Consider the following 24731-nt stretch of genomic DNA (forward strand, 5'->3'; position numbering starts at 1 on the left):
GGCCCCCAGGCAGTGGGACCAGGACCTATCATTAGTGCATGAGCTGGCTGTTTGGAGCCTGGGGCCTATGCAGGGACACTTTGCTCAGCCTGGGTGAAGGGTGAAGGGAGGAGGGGACTGGACCTGCCTGGACTGAATCTACCAGGCTGATTTGAATCCCCAGGGGAGTTCTTGCCCTGGAGGAGATGGGAATGGGGGGTGGGTTGGGGGGACGGCAGGAGGGGATGGGGGAGTAGGGGTGGCGGGAGGAGGAATGACAGGGGAATCTGTGGGTGATATGTAAAATTAAATTAAATTATAAAATAAGAAAAAAGAAATAGCTCACTCTTGAGCCAAACTGGGTGACAATTTTTAAACGCCTAATTCTCCGGGGCTCTGGAACTTTGTATTGCCTCTAACACTAGATTGATTTCCCTCTTTCACAAAAAAGACACAGAGGAAAATGTCAAAGGAGAAGTCTCAGACATTTAGCTATAGAAATATTCCGATCTGTTTCATGAAAAAATATTGGTATGGGGCCAATGAGTAGGGAAAGCATACTCCATCTCTCTCCCTCTCTCTTTCGCTCTACCCTTTCCTTTTCTCAACCTCTCTCTCTTCATTTCTTAGATCTTCAGCTAAACAGAATAAGGATTGGCACAGGGGTAGAGACAGAGTGTACTAATTTTTGGTGCAATGGTAAACAGCACACTGGGCATGAAACCTAATGAATGAGATGATGGCAGCATTCAAGTTTTGTGAACATAAAATTGATAACAAAAATCCTAGGAATAATATACTTCAAACTGTGTCTCAGTGGAAATCTGAAGAAAGAGGGATCAGGGCCTCTAGCGGGATTCAACACAGTTATTTTCCAGGTTGCTGAGCAGGCCACTAACACTTCTTGGTTGGTCTTTAACAGCAAACAGTTATTTGCTCTCTTTTTGCCTGACGCTGCTCAGCAGAATCTCTCCACTGCACTGTTGCTAGAAATCGGGCTTCTAACAGCTGCCATGGAATCAAACTCCGTTCACCTCCCTTCTCTCTGCTCTTGGCCAAATGTTACTTGCTCTGTCACAAAGTGACCATTATGTCCCTGCATCCTATTTGGTGCCCTTTCATTCCCACTTCATGCCTAAGTCCTCATTGCTATCATAGAAGAGCCTGTCAGGACCATGTCTGCAGCCTAGCTCACTACAACTTTGCCAACATTTGAACATTTTTGTTCTCCATGTCCTCTCTCCAGTAATGTCCATGTCGGCAGTTCCCCCCGCCCCGCCCCGCCCCCTCACCCCTCCCCTGGGACAGAGGAGTTAGAAACCTATCAGACCCATTTCCTGAAAGTCCTATTTCTCCTTGAAACAGAAAGGCCTTTCAAATGTGGCTTTCTGGGTTTTCCAGTTTGCTGGTGGGTGGATCTGGAGTGGGCATCCCATCTGCACATCTGGCAGGGACGCCTTCCAGATTTTCCTTGTGACTCAGGATCAGTTTCTGAGTGCTGGGCGGGGCAAAGTCTCCTGAAGTCGCTGTGAGGCACCTCCCCCTGTGAGCAGACATTGGTACAGCCCAAATAGTTTTCAGGTTAAGAAAGCCAGAATCTTTGTTCAGCTGCACTGGCTGAACAGACTTAGTGGGGTTACCTGGCTAAGAGCAGCAGCAGCAGCAGCCACAGCAGCAGCAGCAGCCACAGCAGCCGCAGCAGCAGCAGCCACAGCAGCCACAGCACCAGGGCTCCTGAGATAACTCAGGTGAGTAGAGCGGGTGTCTACAAATTTAATTTAAAATTTTATTTTCTGAGATGTAGCTTCTAAGAGACTCAAAGGAACTTCAGATTTATAGTTAATCAAACTTTGCATCTCTTAATGTTACGGTTTGTCTGGATCGAACATGTGTACGTGTGTGTGAGTGTATGTTAATAGCAGTTTTGAAACGTCTAAAAAGAAATGGAATTTTGGGGGGCTGGGTGAAGTGCTTTTGGTCGTGTAGCAGTAAGATGTTTCTGGGAGTTAGCTGGTCAACGTCCTGTGTATGTGCTCTTCGTAAACACTTGGTAAACAAGGACAAACCTACGTGAAAAGTGCGAGGAGAGAAGCTGGATGCCTAGCAGTTTCCCCTGACCCAGAGTTATAGGTGAAGCATTTAAATTCAGGCACAGTCTTGGAGCCACACTGTGTGCCCAAAGTCTATAATCCCTTGAAATGGGGTGCACAGGCTATGGACTGTAACACAATGAAGAGTGGCAGCTAAGGCTATCTTAACTCCCTGTCTGCACAGTTGGGAGCCCTGCTTGCCCTGGAGACAGGTTGATCTTGTCTACTCTATTATCAGCCTCTGGGTCTGGTTTGGTTTCCCTCTGATTTTATCTTAGGTTTAACTTTTGAATTGCAGTCAAGCTTCCAACCCCCACCCGACCCTACTACCCTGCTGCTGGGGCTTCACTGGGCTACTTGACCAGGGCTGGCTTCAGCAATGGTCAGGAAAAGGGAGCTGCCACACATTGCAGTGGAAACAAGTGGGTGTGAGGGTTTAGCACTCGAAGTCTGGTGAAAAAGCACGTCGGAAAATTCAGCAAATTCTACTGTTCTGCCTGTTACAGCAAAATGCGTCCTGGTTTGTATTAATGTTATTAAACTTCAGCAAATGTTTCATTTGTTAATCTTTGTTGTGAAATTAACGGGCTCTTTATGGTCTGTATGAATAACAAAAATCATGGGGGGGGGTGCTAATTAACTCTCTCTTTCCCTGGGAGTTTCTGTGTGCGTGCATGCGTGGGTGTGGGTGTGTATGTGTGTGTGTGTGTGTTCATGCATGTACATGCCCATGCCCACATGCATGATCGCATGCACATATGCTCTTGTGTGTGCATATGCACTCATGTGCATGGGTGTGCACAAATGTGTGTGAATAATTTGTATTTGAACAGCATTCTTTATTCACCCTTAGAGTTTCCAGTGGTCCAGGAAACAGATTAAATATTTACATGGTCAGGAATAGGTTAAAAAGCAGGCTTTCTATATCTTTGCAAGTTTTCAGTTCCTAAATTAAAAGCAGAAAACAGTCCCGTTGTGACCCCAAAACAGTTACTTTGATTATCCTTGATTTGAAATCATATCACCTTCTGACAAGTTTGCAACTCAAAAAACAAGACTCCTACGTGGATTCTTGCAAAAAAAAAAAAAAAGGACAGTGGGAATGTTCAAAAGAAATGTCTTGTAGTTTTGTGTCTGTATGCTGCCTTCCTTCCTATCACAGTTCTTTCTTGTTCCAAAATAGAATCTTGGTGAAAGAGTCAGTAGGTTCCAGTTTTAGTGCCAACTCTGTTACTATGTAACCCTGCTAAAGTCGCTTCACTTTACAGTGAAAGAAAGCAGTTGTGCTAACTGGTTCTAAGAGTCCTTCCAGAAAAAACATTGTATAAAAACCAGAATTACATTCTCAAAAGACTGTAAAATTAGACTTTTAGGATAAGCTTAGTCAGCCAAGAGAGCAAGTCAGCCAAAAATGGGAGGTGGAATAGGGAGCAAAGAATGGCAGAGGGGCCATTTTATATAGGTCTTTTAAATGTCAATGTGTGTCTTATTTTAAGCATGTGATCATATTTCCTGTTTCTAAGAAATGAGATTTAATTTGCTAAAATTAACCATTCCCTAATACAACTGCTATATGTTAGCTTATTTTTAACAATCAAAAAGTACACTCACATACTTTATTTCTTTAGCTCTTCCCAATAACACCCTGAGGTACGCAGGGCAGACATTAGATTCCTGGTGTGCCTACGGGGAAACTGAGGGTGGAAGATGTTATCTCCAGTAAGTGAGGGCATTGGGGAGTTGATCGTGAATCTCCTGGCTATGCATGATCTTTTTATGATTTTTGATTTTCTTTCTTTGAACACAGACAGAGTAAATATATCCTATGGAAAACAGTAGAATTGATCAGGAGAACTTTAAGGCTCCTTTCAGATCCCCAAATATCTGACCAAAACCTTGACTCTCAACAGCCACATCTACATTTCCTGGCAGATATGTAACCACAGATGTAAGACAAAATTCTCCTTATGCAGAAATGGAAAGCACTGTTCTCTGTGTAGCATGTGGTTGCTGACTTTTTTTCTCCCCATCAAAGCCCAATGAATGTCCTCCATCACCTCCAGTAGTGGTGATAAGATTATGTATACAGTAGGGCAGAGTTAGTCTCCTGTACTCAATCGCCTCCTTTTTTCCTTTACCTTTAATTTCTGTAGAATAAAGGGGCGAAGGTAGCTAGAGATAGTATCATCAGAGCCATACTTTCTTGCCGTACGTCCCTTACTGCCTTCCTCAACTACTCACTTGAATCCAAAGTGATTTGTGATCAGAGATCTGCACTCTTTCGGTCGATTTTGTTTTAGCACTACTTTGGTGTCCGTTCTAAGGTTGGCCCACAGTTACAAAGCAAATGATTTTCCACTAAGAATCCACCTGCCTCCTCAAAGCTTCAAGTCCAATGAGCAGCAAAATCCCTTTCTCCTAGCTGCAGCTTTGAGTTCCACGTGGCAGTCTCCCTCCATTTTCCCCTGGCAACTTCCCACGTGCTAAGCCTGCCCCGTCCATTGTCTTGGTAAACACAGTGTCCCTCACATTCTTTCTTTAGACAGTGGGTCTGAATTCTAATAATTCTGCCTAAGGCTATGACCTTAATGACAAGCCTGCAGTTTGTTCTGCCTAGCCACAGTTGCCACTGGCCCTCAGGGCACACAGTCGCTCTTCAGAATTGTTCATACTCCAGATGTTACCTAGAAATCTGGGGGTTATAGTAAAGCCCTAGCTTTTGTCTTTGTCTATACCCTTTCCTAATGTGGGATCACTAACTTGATGACCATCTCTTTCACACCATCACATTGTGCAGTAGAAGAGTAAGAAAGAAACGTTCCTGTCTCCGCACACCTCTGCTCTGAGGAAGAAGATTGTTCATAATTATACCAGCCTATACATTTCTGGGTTTCCACATTTTCTGAGAGCTAGCTAATGAGCCCTTGGATGCAAAGGGTTTGAATTCTCTTTCAACCATCATTAAACCATGAAAATAAAGAACCTTTTCAATATCCACCATGGCAATAAATTCTAGGCAGAATGCCTCAAAGTTGGGCATCATGTTTGCTTTGGAGGATTTCCCCATTTGAACTAAAAAAAATCCTTTCTCTAAAAAATGCAGTGACCAAAAGATGAAGTGTGGTATAATGGAAAACCACGGACCAGGTCTGGCATTCCACAGAAAGGGGTTTGAATCGGTCTTGCCAGTTTCTAGCTGCTGTTTCTCTGACTTGCCATTTCTGAGAGTACACAATGGAGGGCCCAGGTCGTATCTTACAAATCATGGCTGCTGCAAAGAACAAGCATGCTAGCTCAATTGGACAATATACATTTCAAATAATTTGTCACATAAACATTGATTTTCTACTTAAGACAGTTATCTGTTTGACAAATATTGTCTGTATAATGCTGAGATGCTGAATGAGGTGCCTAGCAATAAGAGGGTTTTAATGTATATTTTGCAACCACAGGGCACTTTCTACTTATTCAAAGTTGGTTAACACTGTCTCAGTAGTTACAGCTATAGATTAAGGGAGAAGGATACATGTCTCTGATCTCATGATAATGATACCAAAGCACAAAGAGATCAAGGTCCTTGAGCAAATTGAGCACAGTTGTCATGTTCTTTAGTCAGCAACGGGCGTCAATTCCACTGTGTAAGTCCAGTAGGATTTAGGACTACAATTGTACCCCAATGAAAGTTCAAATATATATGTCTCGACGAGTCCTGAAATGAAAGCATTTTCATGCAAAAGGTATTCATTTTCTCAAGATATGACCCACCAATACCAGCTGTCTCTTCTGTCTCAGAAATAACCTACGTGGATCATAGTGTGGTTTATTGTTGCTTTGGTTTCAATTTAGATGTATGTGTGTGTGTGTGTGTGTATGTGTGTGAGAGAGAGAGACAGAGACAGAGAAAGAGAGGAGAGAGAGAGAAAGGGAGAAAACAATTTGTGGGAGCCCGTTCTCTCCTTTTACCATGTAATTCTTGGGGATTGAACTTAGGTCACCAGGCTTGGCAGCAAGTGCCCTTACCCCATGAGCCATCTTGCTAGCCCTATTTTGTTGTCTTTAAATCAAACCTAATTTTGTTGAATTGATGCTGCTTCTGTGTTTAGACAGGCTCTCTTTGTAACAAATTCCTCTTGCAAGCTCTTGTGAGCCTTACTAGTTGACTGATTAGCAAAGGAGACTTTGTGAGAGCACATGGCTTTCCTGGGCAGGAAATACCCATTTATCCAGAATGTTCAGGCACTAGGAAGTTCTGGCAAACTAAATGTCCTAATTGCCTCAGACTGTCCCGTATTTACAGCCCCCAGCCTCTGGCGATCCACCAAACCTTCTAGGGAAAGCGAGAAGCTCAGGGTAATTTGCTGTAACTCTGAACGCACATGAAAATTAGAGTCCGTTTGTAATCGGCTCTGAAAAAGGAGCCTGGGCAAACACTCAGGTTGGCTCTGTTGCTTAACTGAGAATTATTACTGATGCCACCCGTGATTTCAAATACAGTGTTTACACTAACAACTAAAACAAGGGAACAGGCTTGAATCTGGCTAGAAGAAACCATATTGGTGTTTTGTAGGATTTCCATCATCCTTAATTTGAAAAAAAATGACAATAAATAAGGCTTTGGAAAAATTGTGATTATGTTCATTATCTCAATATTTGAGTCAAGAGAAAGGACATTTTTCTTACACATATCTTGCAAATAGCTTTGCATAAGAATGACATTGAGAATTTAGATTGAAAGATTTATCATTTTCATTCGGGGAAACTGTTTCATCATGAGACAGCGCACTATGACACTAAAGTGCATGCAAAGACCTAATAGACAGGTATGGTTGATATAATTACTTTTAGAAAATAATAAATGCCACAGTGGTGCCTGGAAGATGGTTTGCTGTAAAAGCATGGGGAGCTGAATTTGAATCCCCAGGACACACAGGAAGTCAACTGCAGTAGGATACATGTGGAATCCCAGTGAGCTAATACAGCCAGTTTGGGACTTTTGTTCTTTGTTTTTGTAAATTTCACCCAATTTTTTTTTAGAACTCTGAACCATAGGTTTTCAGTTTTAATTGTACTGGCCTCATAAAATTATTGGAATCAAGTTTTAATGTAGCTGACACCATAAAAATTTCACAACATTTTTTCATTTACTACTAAATGTCAGAGGAATATTGTTTAAGTCACTACAAATCTATCCTTGTGAATTCAAGTAACGACATAGAAAGATCTATTATCACTACAAAGCTATTTAAAAATCAAATTTTAAATTATCTTCATACAAGCCAGTTGTTAAGGATATTTGAATGCAGACTGCCAGACTTTGTATTTTTAAAAAAAACACTATATTAATTTTGTTTAGCTAGGTGGAGTTTTCCTTTATTATTGTTTTTAAAGAAAAAAGAAGCAATAGTGTATTATATTGCTATGGGATTAAAAACCGTCGGTCAAATTAGTGTAATTGAATTTCAGAGGCTGCTTTTTGATTTTGGAGTCTGCAAATGATTGTACATTTTGAAGGGAAAAAAAGACCATATAATCTTTCTATCTTTTTATGTGTGTTTGGAGGCCATCTGCTGAGCTCTGTTTCTTACATTAGCCTTCTTGGCCAATAGTAAAACAGACAAGCTCTTTAAATGATCAAATTAAAGCAGTTATGTAAAAGGATTTGTTAGAATTTAAAGAAGCTGTTTCTCCCCTCTGCACCACGTGTGCAGCTCTCCAGGACACTGATTCATCCTGAACACGGGAAAGTGATTCTTTCTCCTTTATCATCAAATTTCAGCTGAGCTTTTCTGAGGTGTTCCATGTCAGTAGAAGTGGAAAATTACCTTTTACATCATAATGATTCATGCTTAGCTGACAATCTGCACATCTGTTACTTATTTTCCCAGTGAGACTGTTAAAGTACATGTCCCATTCGGCAGATAAACAAACCGAGGTCCTCAAATGCTTACCCAGGGCCCAGTATTTATTTGAACTTTGACTCTTCTTTTCTTGAACATAGATAGTATCTTTGCCTCAGTCCAAAGGCTCTGGGAGGAAGCCGTCTCAACGACTGCTATTTGTGGAATTTCAGGTAATCCCTGAAAGACCTGAGAACTTCCTCCAAAGTAATATTTTTTTGTCGTTCTAGACTTAGTTGGCTAACATGGGTCCTCCTCTGAAGCTCTTCAAAAACCAAAAGTACCAAGAACTGAAGCAGGAATGTATCAAAGATGGCCGGCTTTTCTGTGACCCCACCTTCCTGCCGGAGAATGATTCTCTGTTTTTCAACCGTCTGCTTCCAGGAAAGGTTGTGTGGAAACGTCCTCAGGTAACTCTTTTTTCTGTCTCCTTGATCTCCGTCTGATTCCAAACTCCACCTAACTAACCCACTATTTCACGTACATTGACCTACTGTTAAGAACAAATTGAAAGTCAGTCTTCTTTCTTTCTTTCACTGTTGAGTTATAATTAACAAATAAAAGCTATATATGTGTGTGTGTGTGTGTGTGTGTGTGTGTGTGTGTGTGTGTGTGTGTGAATTATATGATGTTTCCATATGCCTACACAATTTAAAATGGCTAACATAAATGAATTGACATATCCATCACCTCACACAGAGGCAGCATTAAAGTTTGCTTTAGCTTGAAGAGACTAAAAATTCAGTTGATTAGTCATATAAAAAATGCAACAGCAGAAAAGGAAATACACAGTGCTTATTTTTTTAGAACTTCATTTGAGTAAACATTGCAATCTAGGAAGAAATTATACTCTTGTCTTTTCAGTTAGCTGCCTGTCATACTAACTTAAGGATAATCTCAGATCAATGAGGCCAATATCTTCTTAGACAGTTTAGCATCAGTGAAATAATTTCTATGTAGAGAAATCAGAGCTTGCATTGGGAGAGTGAGGCTTTTGAACTGTTTATTAGATATTATCCACACTGTCATTCCAGGATTAGCTAATGGGATTTACATATAACTGTAGTCTTTCAACGCCCATTAATATTAACTACTAATAATTATTATGGTTCTCAATGGAACATTTATATGATGTGTCTCACAGCAGAGATCAACAACTCTACATAAGCTGTATATGAGCTAGAGCTCAATGTACACTAAGATATAGTGATAGAGTCTGGAAAGAAATTAGCAACCTTGCTTTATCGAGAGGTTATAACTGAAGGAAGTATAATCTATTAGAGATGCTTCCCAATGACCAGGGATATAGGCCATGAAGAGATAACATAAAGGGCAAGTTCTTGGACTGAAGACTCCCTTTGTCTTTTTATGTATGGCTGTGAACCACCTTAGTCATCAATTCAATGTTTGTCCTCTTTAAGGAGTCAACACCAATCGTTGTTGTTGTTGCAATTTCCACCAGTTAAACCAGTTAAACTCTTAAAAGGAGTTCTAAGAGTCACTTTAGTTCATACACATTGCCACCAGGTGGTGCCAAGATACATTGGTTTCAGTAAGTCTTTTTGTTTGTTTGTTTGTTTGTTTGTTTGTTTGTTTGTTATACTTGAAGAAAGGGATGGGCCAGCTAAAGTATGAAGTCTCTTCTTTAATATTATATTTTTATGAAGAATCAAATTTCCTATTGACTGGTGTTGGCTCACAAAGAATGATCCCTAGTAAACGTAGAAGACTGGAACTGACTTGCCTTTAGATGCATCTCATCCCTCAGTCGTGGCTCAGTTCTTTGTACTTTGTCTTCTTCACCCAAATTTTGTAGATTTAATCCTAGATGGATTTGCAGGGAAAGAAAAAAAACTTAATCATTGCGGCAAACATCTATTTTTTTCCTCTAAGGCAAGTAATACTCCTTCTAGAATAAGGCTCCATAGCAAGGGCATATGTGTGTGGATGGGTGGAGAATAAACAAGGGGCAAAAGGAATTTGCAATTGTGACATGCATAGTATGGATTGGATTCTACTTTGGAGCTCTCTATATATTATTTCACTTCATCCTTATTGACCATCGCTTAGCAAGGTAGGTATTTTACAATTTCTTTCATGTAATTCACTTTTCCTTGTTTAAAAAAATAAAAGGGAGCTTGGCATTGTGGCACTTGTGTTTAATCACAACACTCAAGAGGCAGAGATACGCAGATCTCTGAGTTCAAGGCCAGCCTAGTCTACAGAGCAAGTTCCAGGACAGCCAGGGCTACACAGAGAAACCCTGTCTCAAAAATCCAAAAATAAATAAATAAAATAACAGGGGTCTGCAACATGGCTCATTGGGTAAGAGATCATGGTTTCTACAGAAAGTGATTTTAAGGTGTTTTGTAATGTTTACACAATCAGATAAAGTTGAATAGACTTTTGTCCTTTCTCCAAATGCTATATTAATTTTAATTCTGTATTTCAAGTAGTTTTCATTTTTATTGGAAGCACAATTTGTATTACATGGAATTTATATGTTTGAAGTGTACAATGTGACCATTTTTTGGTAGATTTATAGAGTTGTGCAAATATTACCACAATCCAATTATACAACAATAGTTGCATCAATTGGTTAAGATCTCTATGTTCTGCCAAACTGAACAGGGGAAAGCCACTGGGCCTCAACCCTACACAATAACTATAGGCAACCGAGGAAAACTGGGAATGGGAGAAGTAGCTTTCTTCCAAGGAGCTCTGAAAACATTCATGTAAGTAACTTATACAGACTGAACAGGTTACATTTAGGAATATGTATGTATGTACATATACATAGATGCATTGCAATGGCAATTAATGAAAAAAAGAGCCCAGAAATTTGAAGGAGAGTGGGGACGGGCATATGGGAAGGTTTGAAGGGAGGAAATGGAAAGGAGAAATGATATAGTTGTATTATAATCTAAAAAATGAGAAAAATAAAAATCAAAGCTCTCCACATTCATTCCCAGTGAGTTACCCCTTGTTCACCAGCCACCACTATTCTGCTTCTATTTTATCTAGATTTGCCTATTGTAGACTTTTCCACTAAAATGTAATCTTAAAGTTATGTAGATTCTTTCACTTGGCATCTTGTGTAATGACTTGGTTGTTTAGACTGGATATTGAAATTGAGCTTTTATTCCTAGGTTCCATACTGAGTTCTCTTTGGAAAAAAGTGAATGTTGTACTAGTGATAAAATGTTCACACAGAAATAAAAATTCCCAGAAAGTGAAGTTAGATCCTTGAGAGAGCATGCAACATTGCTCTGTGAGCCCAGATCTACCTATAAACTCCCCGTCTGGAGATGGTTGAATTTTCTAAAGATAAGATAATGGCTACTTGGGCTAGCTCACACAGCCCTCAGTTCCTGAATGGATATCTTATGCCAGTAAGCCTCTAATCCTTCTGGGAATGGTTAATCATGAAGTACTTATTGAAGGGCTGGCCATATCCCTATCTGCTCCCCCAGCTAGATGGTACATAGTGCTTTTGAATTTTCCTCCACTCTTCTGGATGACGGTTATATAAGGAATATTTTATTTTACTGTGGTTCTTTGTGTTTTACTCTGAATTTCAATGCTTGCTGCCATAAAATGTTACTTGCATAAATAATTGCTAAAGGTCTGTATGTAATTGTTCCAAACAGAGTGATCTATGAAGGGCTACAGATCTCATAATTGTAATTCCCATTCCACCAGAGGTTTCTGGGAATAGGGATGAGGCAAGAAAAAGTGAGACGTCCCTCAATGCTCAGCCAAGATAATATATTTCCTAGAAAAGATGCTTTCTTTACAGAACATTTATCTTTGGGTGATAGTATTTGGGGAATACTCCAGCTTTTCTTATGTTCAATTTCTCGGTATTATGTATTCTCTACCTAAGAAATTATTTTGCTTTGCCAAACAGCTTAGTTCAAGAATTATTTCAACTGTGCCAGCACATCTGGAGTCATTAGGAACACAGCATCTCCTACAGCTCCTCACTACTCTCAAGCCACCCAGATAATATGGATATGTGAGCGGTGGCCTTTCCTTGAACCCCACTTTTAACACACTAACATAGCTCAGGCTGAAATGTCCAATCTATGATGCTCTGCATCTCAGCTTGGAGTTCCAGAAAATTATCTACAACCTTCCATCTTTAACCTCAACAGGAAGATATCCAGTGTGTCCCAAACTACAGTAAAAGTCACTTAAGAGCCGTTTCATTATTTTTGAGTTATTGCTGAAAAGTTCTTAAAGCAGTTAGATTTGCATTGGCTCATTCTTATCTTTCTAACTCCTTGGCTGTTTTCTAGTCTTTAAATGTTTCACATAAGAGGTACAAGATATGGCTTTAGAAGACTTGTTTCATGTCTTTCACATCGTGGTACTTGCTTGTAGTACAAGACTGATTTATACTTAGTCACTTGACTTATGGAAATCAATGCCTATTGCCGATATTTTCTTCTAAACTCAGGAGCTGGAAAAATCTTTCAGAAAAATGGAGTGTTGAGAAAAGGGCTACAAATTAGGATGGATATCTATGCAGGAGCTTTGCAAAGTTAATCCTTTACACATGATCATTGATAAGCTTAAAGATAAAGGGATGAGTCACCCGAAGTCTTGAGGTCTCTTCTTTAACATTATGCTTTTATGGAGACTCAAAGGCTTTAACCTAGATGTCCTCGTGACTAGATGACCAGAGACTTGAGTGGCTGTCCCTATCTAATGAGCCTGTTTCTTCATCTGTAAAATAAGAAGTTGACTAAATGATCTCTAATATTCCTCGTGGTTTTGATATTCCATGACTGATACTGTGTTTTAAAACCCACTGTTGGGTAGTCTATATAAAATGTTGAAGTAAAACAAGGTTGTAATGCATGCTATTAATAATAACTATATCCAATGCATACAAAGAAGATGCTGATTGCCTAGTTCCTCATATTTAATCTGTTTATGTGTCTTTTTGCTCCCTTATGTGACTAGAGAAGTTCACACATTTAAAGTATTGACTGGGTGTAGACTCCTGTTTATCTAAATTAAACAGATTGCAAAATAACCCCAACCCCTAGTAATACTACATAAAGCAAGGAACTAATTTGCCTTAAAATATATTTAAAAAAAAACACCTTTTTACCTATCAATACTCACTGAGATGCTTTCTATGCCAGGAAGCAATGCTACGTTTCATCTGTTTCCAAGAAATTATTGCGTAACTTCACATATTGCTCCAAATAAAGTGCCAATGTCTGACCAAGGGAGGAATGATCGTGCTTCTTAATTTCATCTTAGAAAAAAAAGAGGAAACAGAGAGGAGATGCATTGGGCCCTAATTTATCTAGTACACCTGCTCTGTGCTCAGTAAATGAAAAGAAAAAGGCAGCTTACAACCCATACACTATTTAGATATAAGTAGTCTCCTCAGATAAAAGGTGGTGACAAGACATCAGATATGCATCTTAAACAAAAAGGGACAGAAAGTGCAAAGCTGACAACCCACCTAATCCTTTCCTTTTGGCAGGTTGATGCCCGATTAATCTTCAGTTTGGATGTGTCCCTGCCCAGAAAGTCTATTTCTTTCCAGAGCTATTTTGGCTTTTAACTGATATTTGGAACGCTTCATTCTGTAGACCAGACCCTTCATCAAGGAGAATTATATCCATTACAAAGTAGACATTATACACCAGAAAAAAAATAGCTGGTTCTATTTAATAATTTTGGAGGATGTGGGTCTAGATTTTCTTTCCATTTGCAACTGGGATTTATTTCAGCAGGGTATGCAGAATGTCAATTTATGTGCCAACAGCCCGTCCATGAAACTGTTTCCATTTATCAAGACTTAATTGGGATTTGATGTCTTTGAACTCTGCAAGTGCTAATGCTCTGAGCCACATCATGCCTGCAATTATACAATGTTACATATTCCTTTGCTCACGCCTGCCGCTCTGTCTGCTGTGCCTCGATGTTTCTGCCTTGCCCTGTGACCTATCAGTAGTCAGCTCAAATAATCAATCATTCACCACAATATCCATTCCATCACTGGATGAACTTTGGGGATTCTTTCTTTCTAGGCACTGATTATACTTTGAAAGCAGCTCCATTTTACTTTCATCACGTTTTGTTGTAGTTCCATTATTTGACTTTCATTGTTCCTACTCACAGTGGGAATGACCCAGTTAATGATATACTGAAATAAAAACACATGTGTATTCTCCTAGCAAATACTGCCCCCACTCTCCAGCCAGACACTTTTGGAATATATACCACAGGGACAGTGTCCACTGACGTAGTCCTGTGAATGGCTCATTAACACCTGCTGTTAATGCTGCTGTCATTTATATTCATATAAAGGTGGGGGTTGGGAAAGCTGGTTGTCATGGAAACTGCTGTTGGTTTTGCTTGTGTTAGAAAAGGGCTTCCTGTATGGTCTCCTAACTCATTTTTCCTAGAGAAGGCGATGCATTAATGGTCACCTCTGTCAGACCTTGTCTCTTAAAGGTAATTGTCCTTCTAAGCATGGATACTTCAGGGAAAATCTCATCCTGACAAAAATGAGATCAGATTGTAATGTGCTAATTCTCAGTTCTAGTCTTCCAGTGTTCACTGCTGTGGTTAAAAATGCCTCCAAAGCCCAATGGCAAAGGCCTTCCAGCAACACAGGCCATCCTATCTCATTCCATTCTCTCCTTCCGTTTCTATTCACCACATGGTCATTTTCTGTGGTCATTTTCTGTGCATAGGCTACCCACTGCTTTGTGTTTTACCACAAATCTCCCCAACCTTCCCTTTATCCCGGAATCTATAAACATCCTATCCACACTTAACCCTATCTCCTCTGTAGGCTGTTCTGCTTATCTCAGCTTCTAGTGATCCTTAAAAACCTCCTCCCAGACTCCTGCATAACAAATTACTGTATCTCCAGGACATTTCTGATGACCCCCATTTGATTGTGGGCAACATCAGCAACCACCAGCTGATCCAGGGGAGACTGGGGAACAAGTCAATGATCCCTGCATTTTCCTGTTTGGCTGTTCAGGAGTCACACTGGACAAAGGTACGATCTTTTCTTTGGGCTCTAAGTCTAGTTCCACTTCCTTCTTGAATAACTTGACAGACAATCAGTTCCTAACTTTTTTGAGATCATTCTATTTTCTGAAGCCAGAAGTATTATGGTGACTTATTTCTGTTGTAAGAGTGGTCACAAACACAGGCAAACTGAATTTTATAATGAAAATCCGTATACACTGCCTTCCTGCACGGACATTTCACTGAACTTGCTTTGTCATATATACTAGTTGCTCTTCTGCTGTCATCTGGAATGTTTGGACTCAATAGTTCTTCATAGTACGTTCTTTGTCCCAGTTTGTTCTGAAGTGAGTAGAAGCCGGGAAGTCATTAACATACACACACACACACACACACACACACACACACACACACAACAGCAAAGGTGAAAAAAGACAGAAATGGATCCTTGAAAGGGTGCTAATAAATTATTACTAGTACAAAAATTCCTTTACTATTCAGAGGAAACTGAAAACAACAAAGAATATTCGATTTGGGACAATAAGCATTTTCCTAATAAAAACAAATTAAGAATGTTTATGTGCAATTGCTATAATAGAATTCCAAAAATGTGATTTTATTATTGACATGACTAAAATTCATATTATGTAGACTAAGTCTACATGAAACTCTAGACATACAAACCAGAGTAAGCATTGTATTTTTATTGGTTTTAATTTTTAAGAATTTTTTACTTTATTGCTTATTTGCCCATGTGAGTATGTATATGCATGTGTGTGTGGAAGGGTGATTTCCCATCTGCACTCATGGAGGCTAGAAGAGGCCATTCAGTATCTTCCTCTTGCACTCTTGACCTATTTACTTTGAGGCAGAGTCTATCCCTGAAGCCAGAATTCATGTTTCCTCCACTAATGTAGAAGCCATAATGTCCCCCAAATCCTCCTGTCTCTCCCCTCTGAGGAGCTGGGATCACACTTGGCTTGTTACTTGGGTGCTAGGATCCAAACTCCAGGACTAGTGATTATGGAGTAAATGTTCTCAATAAGTGAACCATCTCTCTGATCTTGATATTACTTTTAAATGCCTAGTTCATGTGTTTAAACATTTGATCATGAATCTACATGTATAGTCTATCATTTAGTTTATTGATATCTATGGGGACCCCTCCAACTGTCTCTCCAGTACCCTATGTATTCTGAGCAACAATGGTAGGTATGGTAATATCACATACAGGAAAACTGACCTGTGGAAACAAAAGTTGTGGACAAAATGCTTTGGGAAGCTTCCATTTGCTATATGGTTTTCCTAGGACTTCACTATAACCTGTATATCTGGATATAGTCTTGTGAATAACATTTGACTAAATGTTCTTACCTTTCCAGGTAATCCCCAACAATAAGGAACAGGAATGGGATCCTCGAAAGCCAGAAAAATATGCTGGAATATTTCGCTTCCGTTTCTGGCATTTTGGAGAATTGACTGAGGTGGTAATTGATGACTTGCTGCCCACCATCAATGGAGATCTGGTCTTCTCATTCTCCACCTCCATGAATGAGTTTTGGAATGCTCTCCTGGAAAAAGCTTATGCAAAGTAAGAAGGGGTTTGATGTATCATATATCGGTGGTCATGATACATGAAGAAAGGAAGATCACATTGGTCTTTGGGAATGCATTCTCTCCCACTCAACCCCAGGGTTAAAACTGGGCTGCATCTAAGTAAGATTTAAGACATTTCTTTAGCCCTAGCTCTGCCTCTCAGAACTCACAGATATCAGAGGAATCAACTGCGCTTGCTTCTGTTAAATCCTAGGTCTCCTAGGTAATCTTTCAGGTTGTTAATCTGAAGTTAACAAGAAAGTCTTATCTCCTTTTAACCTTGCCTATCATCTGCCTATAGGAACAAGTTTCTACATGGACTAGCATTTATCAACAGAACCTAAGCCAGTAAAGTTTTAATTGTAATCTCAAAGTATTTCCCACTTCATATCCAGAGAAAAGCCAAGCTGGTAAAGGTTGAACAGTGATTGTTTTAATTCTTGGGAACTTGATGTCCTTGACCTAGATAAATAATTTCACTAATATCACTCTGCATCCTTGCTTCCAGGATGCTAGGCTGTTATGAGGCCTTGGATGGTTTGACCATTACTGATATCATCATGGACTTCACGGGCACATTGGCTGAAATCGTTGACATGCAGAAAGGAAGATACACTGATCTTGTTGAGGAGAAGTACAAGCTGTTCCGAGAGCTGTACAAAACCTTCACCAAAGGGGGTCTAATTTGTTGCTCCATTGAGGTTTGTGTTCACCCCAAACAGCTACTTTATGCTCACTCTTGGCAAGAAAGATTAACAAAATTTAGTAGGGAACATTGTATTTAACCCAGAGATTCACAAAAAGAGCCATTAATGGAACTCAGAAAGCTAACATAGGCATGGAGTACTGCTTCGAGACTGAGGTACACTAATTTTTTTATCCCTTTGAACCTCAGTCATTCCACTGATGATGGCCAAGGAACCATCCAAGTTGGTGGAAATAGCTTCTGGTAAATTATTAAATTGGCCCCTGGATGTTGAAGTTATAACTGTTCCCTCAAAGAATAAATCTACCCTATCATATTTTTTTTAAAAAAATCACAGTTCATATTAATGTAGGACAGTGATTATTTGGAATTTGAACTTTTAAATTAAGTTATTATATTACATTATTATCTCTCTTTTACTTACTTTTGTGATGGATTAGATATCAGGGTCTAATTTCCATCTGCATATGGACAGCTTGATTCAGTCATGCTGGGATGATCCAACTAAGGGAGAAGGGGATCCAGGACTTGGTGTCGCAATTCTATGACCTAATCTATCTTTCTTTGCTACCAGTCTCCCAGCCAGGAGGAACAAGAAGTTGAAACAGACTGGGGCCTACTGAAGGGCCATACCTATACCATGACTGATATTCGCAAGCTCCGCCTTGGAGAAAGACTCGTGGAAGTCTTCAGTGCTGAGAAGCTGTACATGGTTCGCCTGAGGAATCCACTGGGAAGACAAGAATGGAGTGGCCCCTGGAGTGAAATGTAAGTGACATTTCACTTTCATTGCTACACCTCCCAATCTCTGTAGTTCTCCGAAACCTAACTCTCTAGACTGCTAGTAGGCTGTCAAATAACAGAGACATCTCTGAGCTCTAGTAAGGTATGGGATCTGCAACCCAGTCAGAGATAAAATAAAGCAGGTCTAATCCTCATTCATTATCTTCTTTTGGCATCCTGGCAAGCATAATGACTTATCTGTTTATTCTTTGTTTGCTTTTAGTTCTGAAGAGTGGCAGCAACTGACTGTAACAGATCGCAAGAACCTGGGGCTTGTCATGTCTGATGATGGAGAGTTTTGGTGAGAAGTCTTTCTGCAACAAGGAATTTGGGTCTCTCACTAGAAATACATGCTAAGTTGAATCTTCATTTCTTTCCCCGTTCCTTCCATTTAGGATGAGTCTGGAAGATTTTTGCCAAAACTTTCACAAACTGAATGTCTGCCGCAATGTGAACAACCCTGTTTTTGGCCGCAAAGAACTGGAATCAGTGGTGGGATGTTGGACTGTGGATGATGACCCTCTGATGAACCGATCAGGTGGTTGCTATAACAACCGTGATACCTTCCTGCAGAATCCTCAGGTTAGAATTAATGATTGTCCATTGCCTCCAAGCTACCCAGCCAATAGAAATCCAGATCTCACTTTGGTCCTCTCTAGAGTATTCATTTAGCATCAGGTCTTCCAATCTTTTGTGTAATACTCATCAACCACAAACCCTAGGGATTGACTCAGATGCTCCTAAGACCCAGAAGACAAGGTCTCTTTGGGGAGACTTACCTTGGAACATTTTCAAATGTGTGTCAGTTTCTCCAGTTGCCTCCTCCTGTTCTGAATGTTACAGCTCATAACTCTTGCTTTCTGGTGATGGTCTCACACAGCAGAGAGAAGATCTACTTCCAGATGCTGTCTCAGTTCTTCCTCCTTTGTCTTTACTGCCCAGTTGTTCACCTGATTCTCTCTCTCTCTCTCTCTCTCTCTCTCTCACACACACACACACACACACATCATACTTTTAGCCCTTTTTGTATAGGTTACACTTCTAAAACCCATCATTATAACTTGTTTTTTCCTTTTGAGAATGAGGTAATTTTTTCCTCAGGATTGAAATCACTGCCCTGTCAATTTCTCTTTCCATCTTTCTACCACCATAATCTTATTATCAGTGACATTATAGGTGGTCAGGCCAGGCACATCCCAAGAAAGCAACAGCAAAACTCCCCCAAGCATCCCAAGGCTGAATTTATAATGACCTATATGAAGATGTGCTAAAGTACAGCAGATGTAACTCTGGCTATGCTCGTGCCTCACTGCCCACGGACAGGTCTCTTCTTCCTACAGACCTTATTGCCCAGGCATCTTAGAGAACACTGAGGCTTGGAAAACTGGTTTACTTAACTCATAATTTTCTTCGTACTTTCCATCTTAGTGACCCCTATAAAAACTTCGTTATTGTTACCCCTCCCCAACATCACTCCCACTTAGACCCTAGAAAGGTTTCAGGTACTAGGCAACTGTACCAAACTGGGGGAATGGCTTCTCTGAATGTATATACACAAGATTGACCTTTGGGGGCCGTTGTCTGGGTTGCTCACATGTCTGGATTGGCTTTATAAATCCACCAAGGACTATGTGGCAAAGTCTGTTGAGTGGGATATGAATACTTCCTGTCTTTATGAATTCTGAAGTGTTTCTGTATATAGCTTTAAACACAAGGGTATAGTAACAGGAAGAAATGAATAACTTAGCAGGAACATACATATTAAAACTTACCCTCCTTGGCACCAAAGACCTAAAAATGGAGTTGCCTCTCGGTACATGCTAGATGCTACAGAGAAAAGCAAGTATAATGATCTTTACTTAGTAGTGAATTAATTTTCTGTGATATCATTGTCTGGCTAATAGTAAAGCTCAGAAATGAACCCGAGACTCTGCTTCCCATTATAGATTTTTATTCCGTGAACTTTAGGCTAGATTATCTTAAATTGGTGTACTAATTCATCTCTTTAATGGCCCCTTTCCCTCAGTACATCTTCACTGTGCCTGAGGATGGCCATAAGGTCATAATGTCACTGCAGCAGAAGGACCTACGCACTTACCGCCGAATGGGAAGACCTGACAATTACATCATTGGTTTTGAGCTCTTCAAGGTAAGAACAGCATTTAGGGGCTGGAGAGATGGCTCAGTGGTTAAGAGCACTGACTGCTCTTCTAGAGGTCCTGAGTTCAATTCCCAGCAACCACATGGTGGCTCACAACCATCCATAATGAGATCCGGTGCCCTCTTCTGGCTTGCAAGGGTACACGCAGGCAGAACACTGTATATATAATAAATAAATAAATCTTAAAAAAAAATTAAAAAATTAAAAAAAAAGAACAGCATTTAGAGCAGAAAGAATAAGAGCATTCCGAGTCTACATTAGGAGGCTTTAGAGCCAGGAAAATTAGGAAGAGATAAAGAAGACAGCAGAAGTAGAAACTTCTAACATAAAAGCTCTGATCTTAACAGAGTAGAAAACGTCATCTTCCTTGATTCTAGGTGGAGATGAACCGCAGATTCCGCCTTCACCATCTGTATGTTCAGGAGCGTGCTGGGACTTCCACCTATATTGACACCCGTACTGTGTTTCTGAGCAAGTATCTGAAGAAGGGCAGCTACGTGCTTGTCCCAACCATGTTCCAGCATGGCCGCACCAGCGAATTTCTACTCAGAATCTTCTCCGAAGTGCCTGTCCAGCTCAGGTTTAGTTTTATTTTTATCTTCAAACTCTTGTTCTCTTTTCCTTTGAGTTCTCTTTACTCATTTTCCTCCATGCATACAGTCAATGAGACACTATTCTCAAGCCTGACCTCACTAATTGAAATGAAAGTGGTCAAACTATTTCTCAGAGTAGAGTTCTGGAAAATTCCCCAATGGAGATCTGAGATTTAGAGCTCTGATCTGGCATTTAGAAGGAGGAGCCCATCACTTACGCTCTGCAACTTGTAGTTTATCTTCAGCTCCCTGGTTGGTTCTATCTTTTTATGAGTCATTAAGCTCCTCTATCTTGTTCTCAGTGCAGCATAGCTTAAGCTACACTTTACTCCAGCTGTACCCACATGTATCTTTAAGTGACAGTCCTGCAATCCAGAGAAAAGAAAATCACACTCATAAAAACATAAGCCATGCCTGTGGAGGAATGGGTTATGTCACCCAGTTCCTTACTTGATTCAACAACGAAGTCTACTCAGGCAGGTCCAGATCAACATGAGGTGACATTTTTTTTTTTATGTTCTAGGGAGCTGACATTGGACATGCCCAAGATGTCTTGCTGGAACCTGGCACGTGGCTACCCAAAGGTGGTTACCCAGATCACTGTTCACAGTGCTGAGGGCCTGGAGAAGAAGTATGCCAATGAACGTAAGAACTGCAGGGATGTCCAGGAAAGCCAGCTGCTGTTTCAGTTACTGCATTTATGATTAGAAAAAATTATCAACAATTATCTCCATTGGTATTTTCAGTCCAGAGATTTCAACCCTGATAGAGAATAGGTTGTAAACTTTGTTGGGGAATGTCTACCTAGCAGTCACTTTTCTATACCTATATGACACCTCCTGTTATGTGGAAATTTCCAGGTTTGACTCTGTGAAATCATAGCTTCTTGCCCCTCTAGGAAGGAAACTTTAATTACTGCATTAAAAAACAAGTGCCACTTTGTTCCAGCTGTAAATCCATATCTGGTCATCAAGTGTGGAAAGGAAGAAGTCCGATCCCCTGTCCAGAAGAATACTGTGCATGCCATTTTTGACACACAGGCCATTTTCTACAGAAGGACCACTGACATTCCTATTATCATCCAGGTAAGAATGAACAAGAGATCTTGGGGAGTTTATATTCTCTACCACATACTGTATTCTCCCAAGTACCTCATACTTTCAGGATGCAGAGCAAAGGCTCTCTGTTGTGTATTTAGTTTGTACTCAGAACATTTCTCATTAAGCAAAAACATCAGCTTCATTATTCATCTTTACTTTAAAGCACTTTATTTCTCATAGACAGAAGACCATATGCTCATGAACACATACTATAAAGTCCCATGAACAGAAATATCTGCTAGTTCTGTTAACTACTATGTTGCCGGATCAGTATGGATAACTTCAGCCTGGCAGTATTTCTGACAATACTTCTGATCAGTTACCTTTATGCAATAAACCCACAAATGAAAGATGATCCCTTGATCTACTTTCCTCTCTATTGCTTGGGACATTATCTTCCCAATCAAAGGACTATCAGGGAAAGAGAAGAATGTCTCTTGATGTACATGCTCGATAGATGTCACTAGATGCATCAGTCTCATGGTTGGCTCCTCACTTCCTTGCTTTGTCTCTTCAGGTCTGGAACAGCAGAAAATTCTGTGATCAGTTCCTGGGGCAGGTTACTCTGGATGCTGACCCCAGTGAGTGCCGTGATCTGAAATCTCTGTACCTGCGTAACAAGGGTGGTCCCACTGCCAAAGTCAAGCAAGGCCACATCAGCTTCAAAGTTATCTCTAGCGATGATCTCACTGAGCTCTAAATATCCAATATCAGAGAATCCTGACAGTTTTCCATCTTTTAATGTCAGGAACCAGGTCTTAGCTAAAATTCACAGTTACTGAAACTCCACATTTATTAACGTTTCCTCTTTTCTGATGTTTCCCATACCTCCCGATCCAAGTAGCATCAGTAGCTACAGAACCTATATACCTCCAGCAGCTGGACAGGGGGAGGTGACAGTCCCATCTGGAGATCACATATTTGCTGAGAAAAGATCCTTAGGGCTTCCGGGGGTGAGATTCAAGTGGGACAGTAACAAGAATCTGGACATGCTACATGTGTCTCTGTTGTTTCCACTTGCCCAACATATCTTCCCTGTAGGGCATGTTGAGGAAGGAGGAGAGGCGATCAAGGCCAAGCTGGTCTAGCCTGACATCCCATCTCCTGACTGACACTACAGATTTACCAGCAAAACTTTACCAATAGCAAGAGCTGACTTTAATGGTCCCAGCCCTTACCACCACCACCACCACCGGAAAGTGTAGTCCTGCCCTAACTCAAGTCACTCCCCCATAGTGTTTTATCTTCATGTTGAGGAAGCTTCCTAGGTGCTTAATCAAGAGCTGGAGTTCAATGAGGCTGAGACAATGAGAGGGCTTGAACTTCAGCAAAGTGGAAGCCAGCTGTGTGCCACAAGAGGGAAAAGTGGAAGAAGCTGCAGTGGGAGACAAAGCCTCAGTCCCCCATCCATCCACACACACCTACACTCACACATGCGCATGTAGGTGCGCACCAACTACCATTCAGACAGTCAGTGGGCAAGAGTAAGGACTAGTGAAGTATCATGCATACCAAAAAGATGAATGAATCCATTCAGTAATAGGTCAGCCAGTTTGGGGTCCCTGACTACAATGTGAAACCTCTTGCTGCTGCTAGATTTACAAACAAGCCCATTGCCCTGTGCTTCCTAATATCATCGGTACTGAAAATGCTATATGGGAACCTGAGAGTCTGGGTCCCACCCAGACCCCCTCAGGCTTCTCCCTCTGTTGGGAAGCTCCACTCCCCAAGGGTTTGTTTTTCAGTATGTCTACAAAATTTCCTTGTGAATCAGTCATTATATGTGCTTCCCTTCACCCTCATCTATCAGTATTCTGCCCTTTTTCAAGGCCCAGCGTAAAGTCCACCTCCTCCATGAAGTTCATTCAAATTCTACCCCCAAACCCCACCTCCAACAATATTTCAGTGCTTTTGCAATGGCGAAAAAAAATAAACATAGTCGTAGTACTTAGTGTAGTTCAGCATGCATTCATTTAAAAATACATTTTGTAGCTCCTTTTTTACCTTAATCATTTTCTATCACATGTTGCAGTCTTTGTAACTTTTACAATGCCTTTGCCACAGTGCCTTACACAAAAAAAAATCACAATAAAGTTCATACTCAATAAATTGACTAGTCTTGACTAATTAATGGTATCGGAGGGATGGCAAGGGTGGCAATCTATTGAGACATGTTTCAGAGCACAGATGGTGGGTGCTTTGTGAAACTGTAGCCCAGGGGTGAGTCCGACGATTTCAGTCCTAACCCAAATCAGCCCTTTCTGATGAAGAAGCTTCCTAACTCTTAATTAAGGGCGGGAGTTCAGTGACACTGTACCAGAAGGGCCTGAGATCAGCTGCACTCTGATGGTGCGGTTGTTTCAGTAGGTGGTCGGTAGATTTGAGAAGGGTCTTCTATTTTTATGATAGTATTTGGGACTACATACTTTCGAAACCTCCCTGTAGCTAGACTCAAGACCCAAACTGTCCAAGCCAGATCTTCCAAAGGAAGATCCTCTAACAAGGGAAAATAGCAACCTTCTTCCTAAATCTTCTTCAGAATCAAACGGATATAGAGCCTTCAACTTATTTGCTGGTTCACTCAATCTGCCATCCTAAACCAGGCTAGGGAGGAAGTTTCTCTCATTTCCCTTAAACTATGCCACTTGCTTAGAATGGATGTCTCACCAGGGGAGATATCTCACTCAACAAAACAACTCTGAAATACAGGTCTCACTTTCACTCCTTGTAATGTTATCCCAGAACACATTATGGATTTTATAAAAAATGGAGGTAATGTAATCATTCTATATGGTCACCAGATGGCACTCTGATA

General features: G+C 40.5%; 1 protein-coding gene across 1 annotated transcript; it reads left to right on the forward strand.

The window, feature by feature from the left end:
• The first annotated feature begins 1526 nt into the window (after positions 1-1526).
• Positions 1527-24025, forward strand: Capn6 (calpain 6). Its single transcript, XM_006970284.4, has 13 exons — positions 1527-1727; positions 8197-8376; positions 14874-15005; positions 16360-16568; positions 17082-17274; positions 17854-18047; positions 18286-18363; positions 18458-18644; positions 20089-20211; positions 20601-20803; positions 21340-21461; positions 21765-21901; positions 22434-24025. The coding sequence occupies exons 2-13, from the start codon at positions 8212-8214 to the stop codon at positions 22614-22616; spliced, it is 1926 nt and encodes a 641-aa protein (XP_006970346.1). The 5' UTR covers positions 1527-1727; positions 8197-8211; the 3' UTR covers positions 22617-24025.
• Positions 24026-24731: the final 706 nt, after the last annotated feature.

The sequence above is a fragment of the Peromyscus maniculatus genome, chromosome X (genome assembly GCF_049852395.1).
Source record: "Peromyscus maniculatus bairdii isolate BWxNUB_F1_BW_parent chromosome X, HU_Pman_BW_mat_3.1, whole genome shotgun sequence".
In the NCBI taxonomy this organism is placed as follows: Eukaryota; Metazoa; Chordata; class Mammalia; order Rodentia; family Cricetidae; genus Peromyscus; species Peromyscus maniculatus.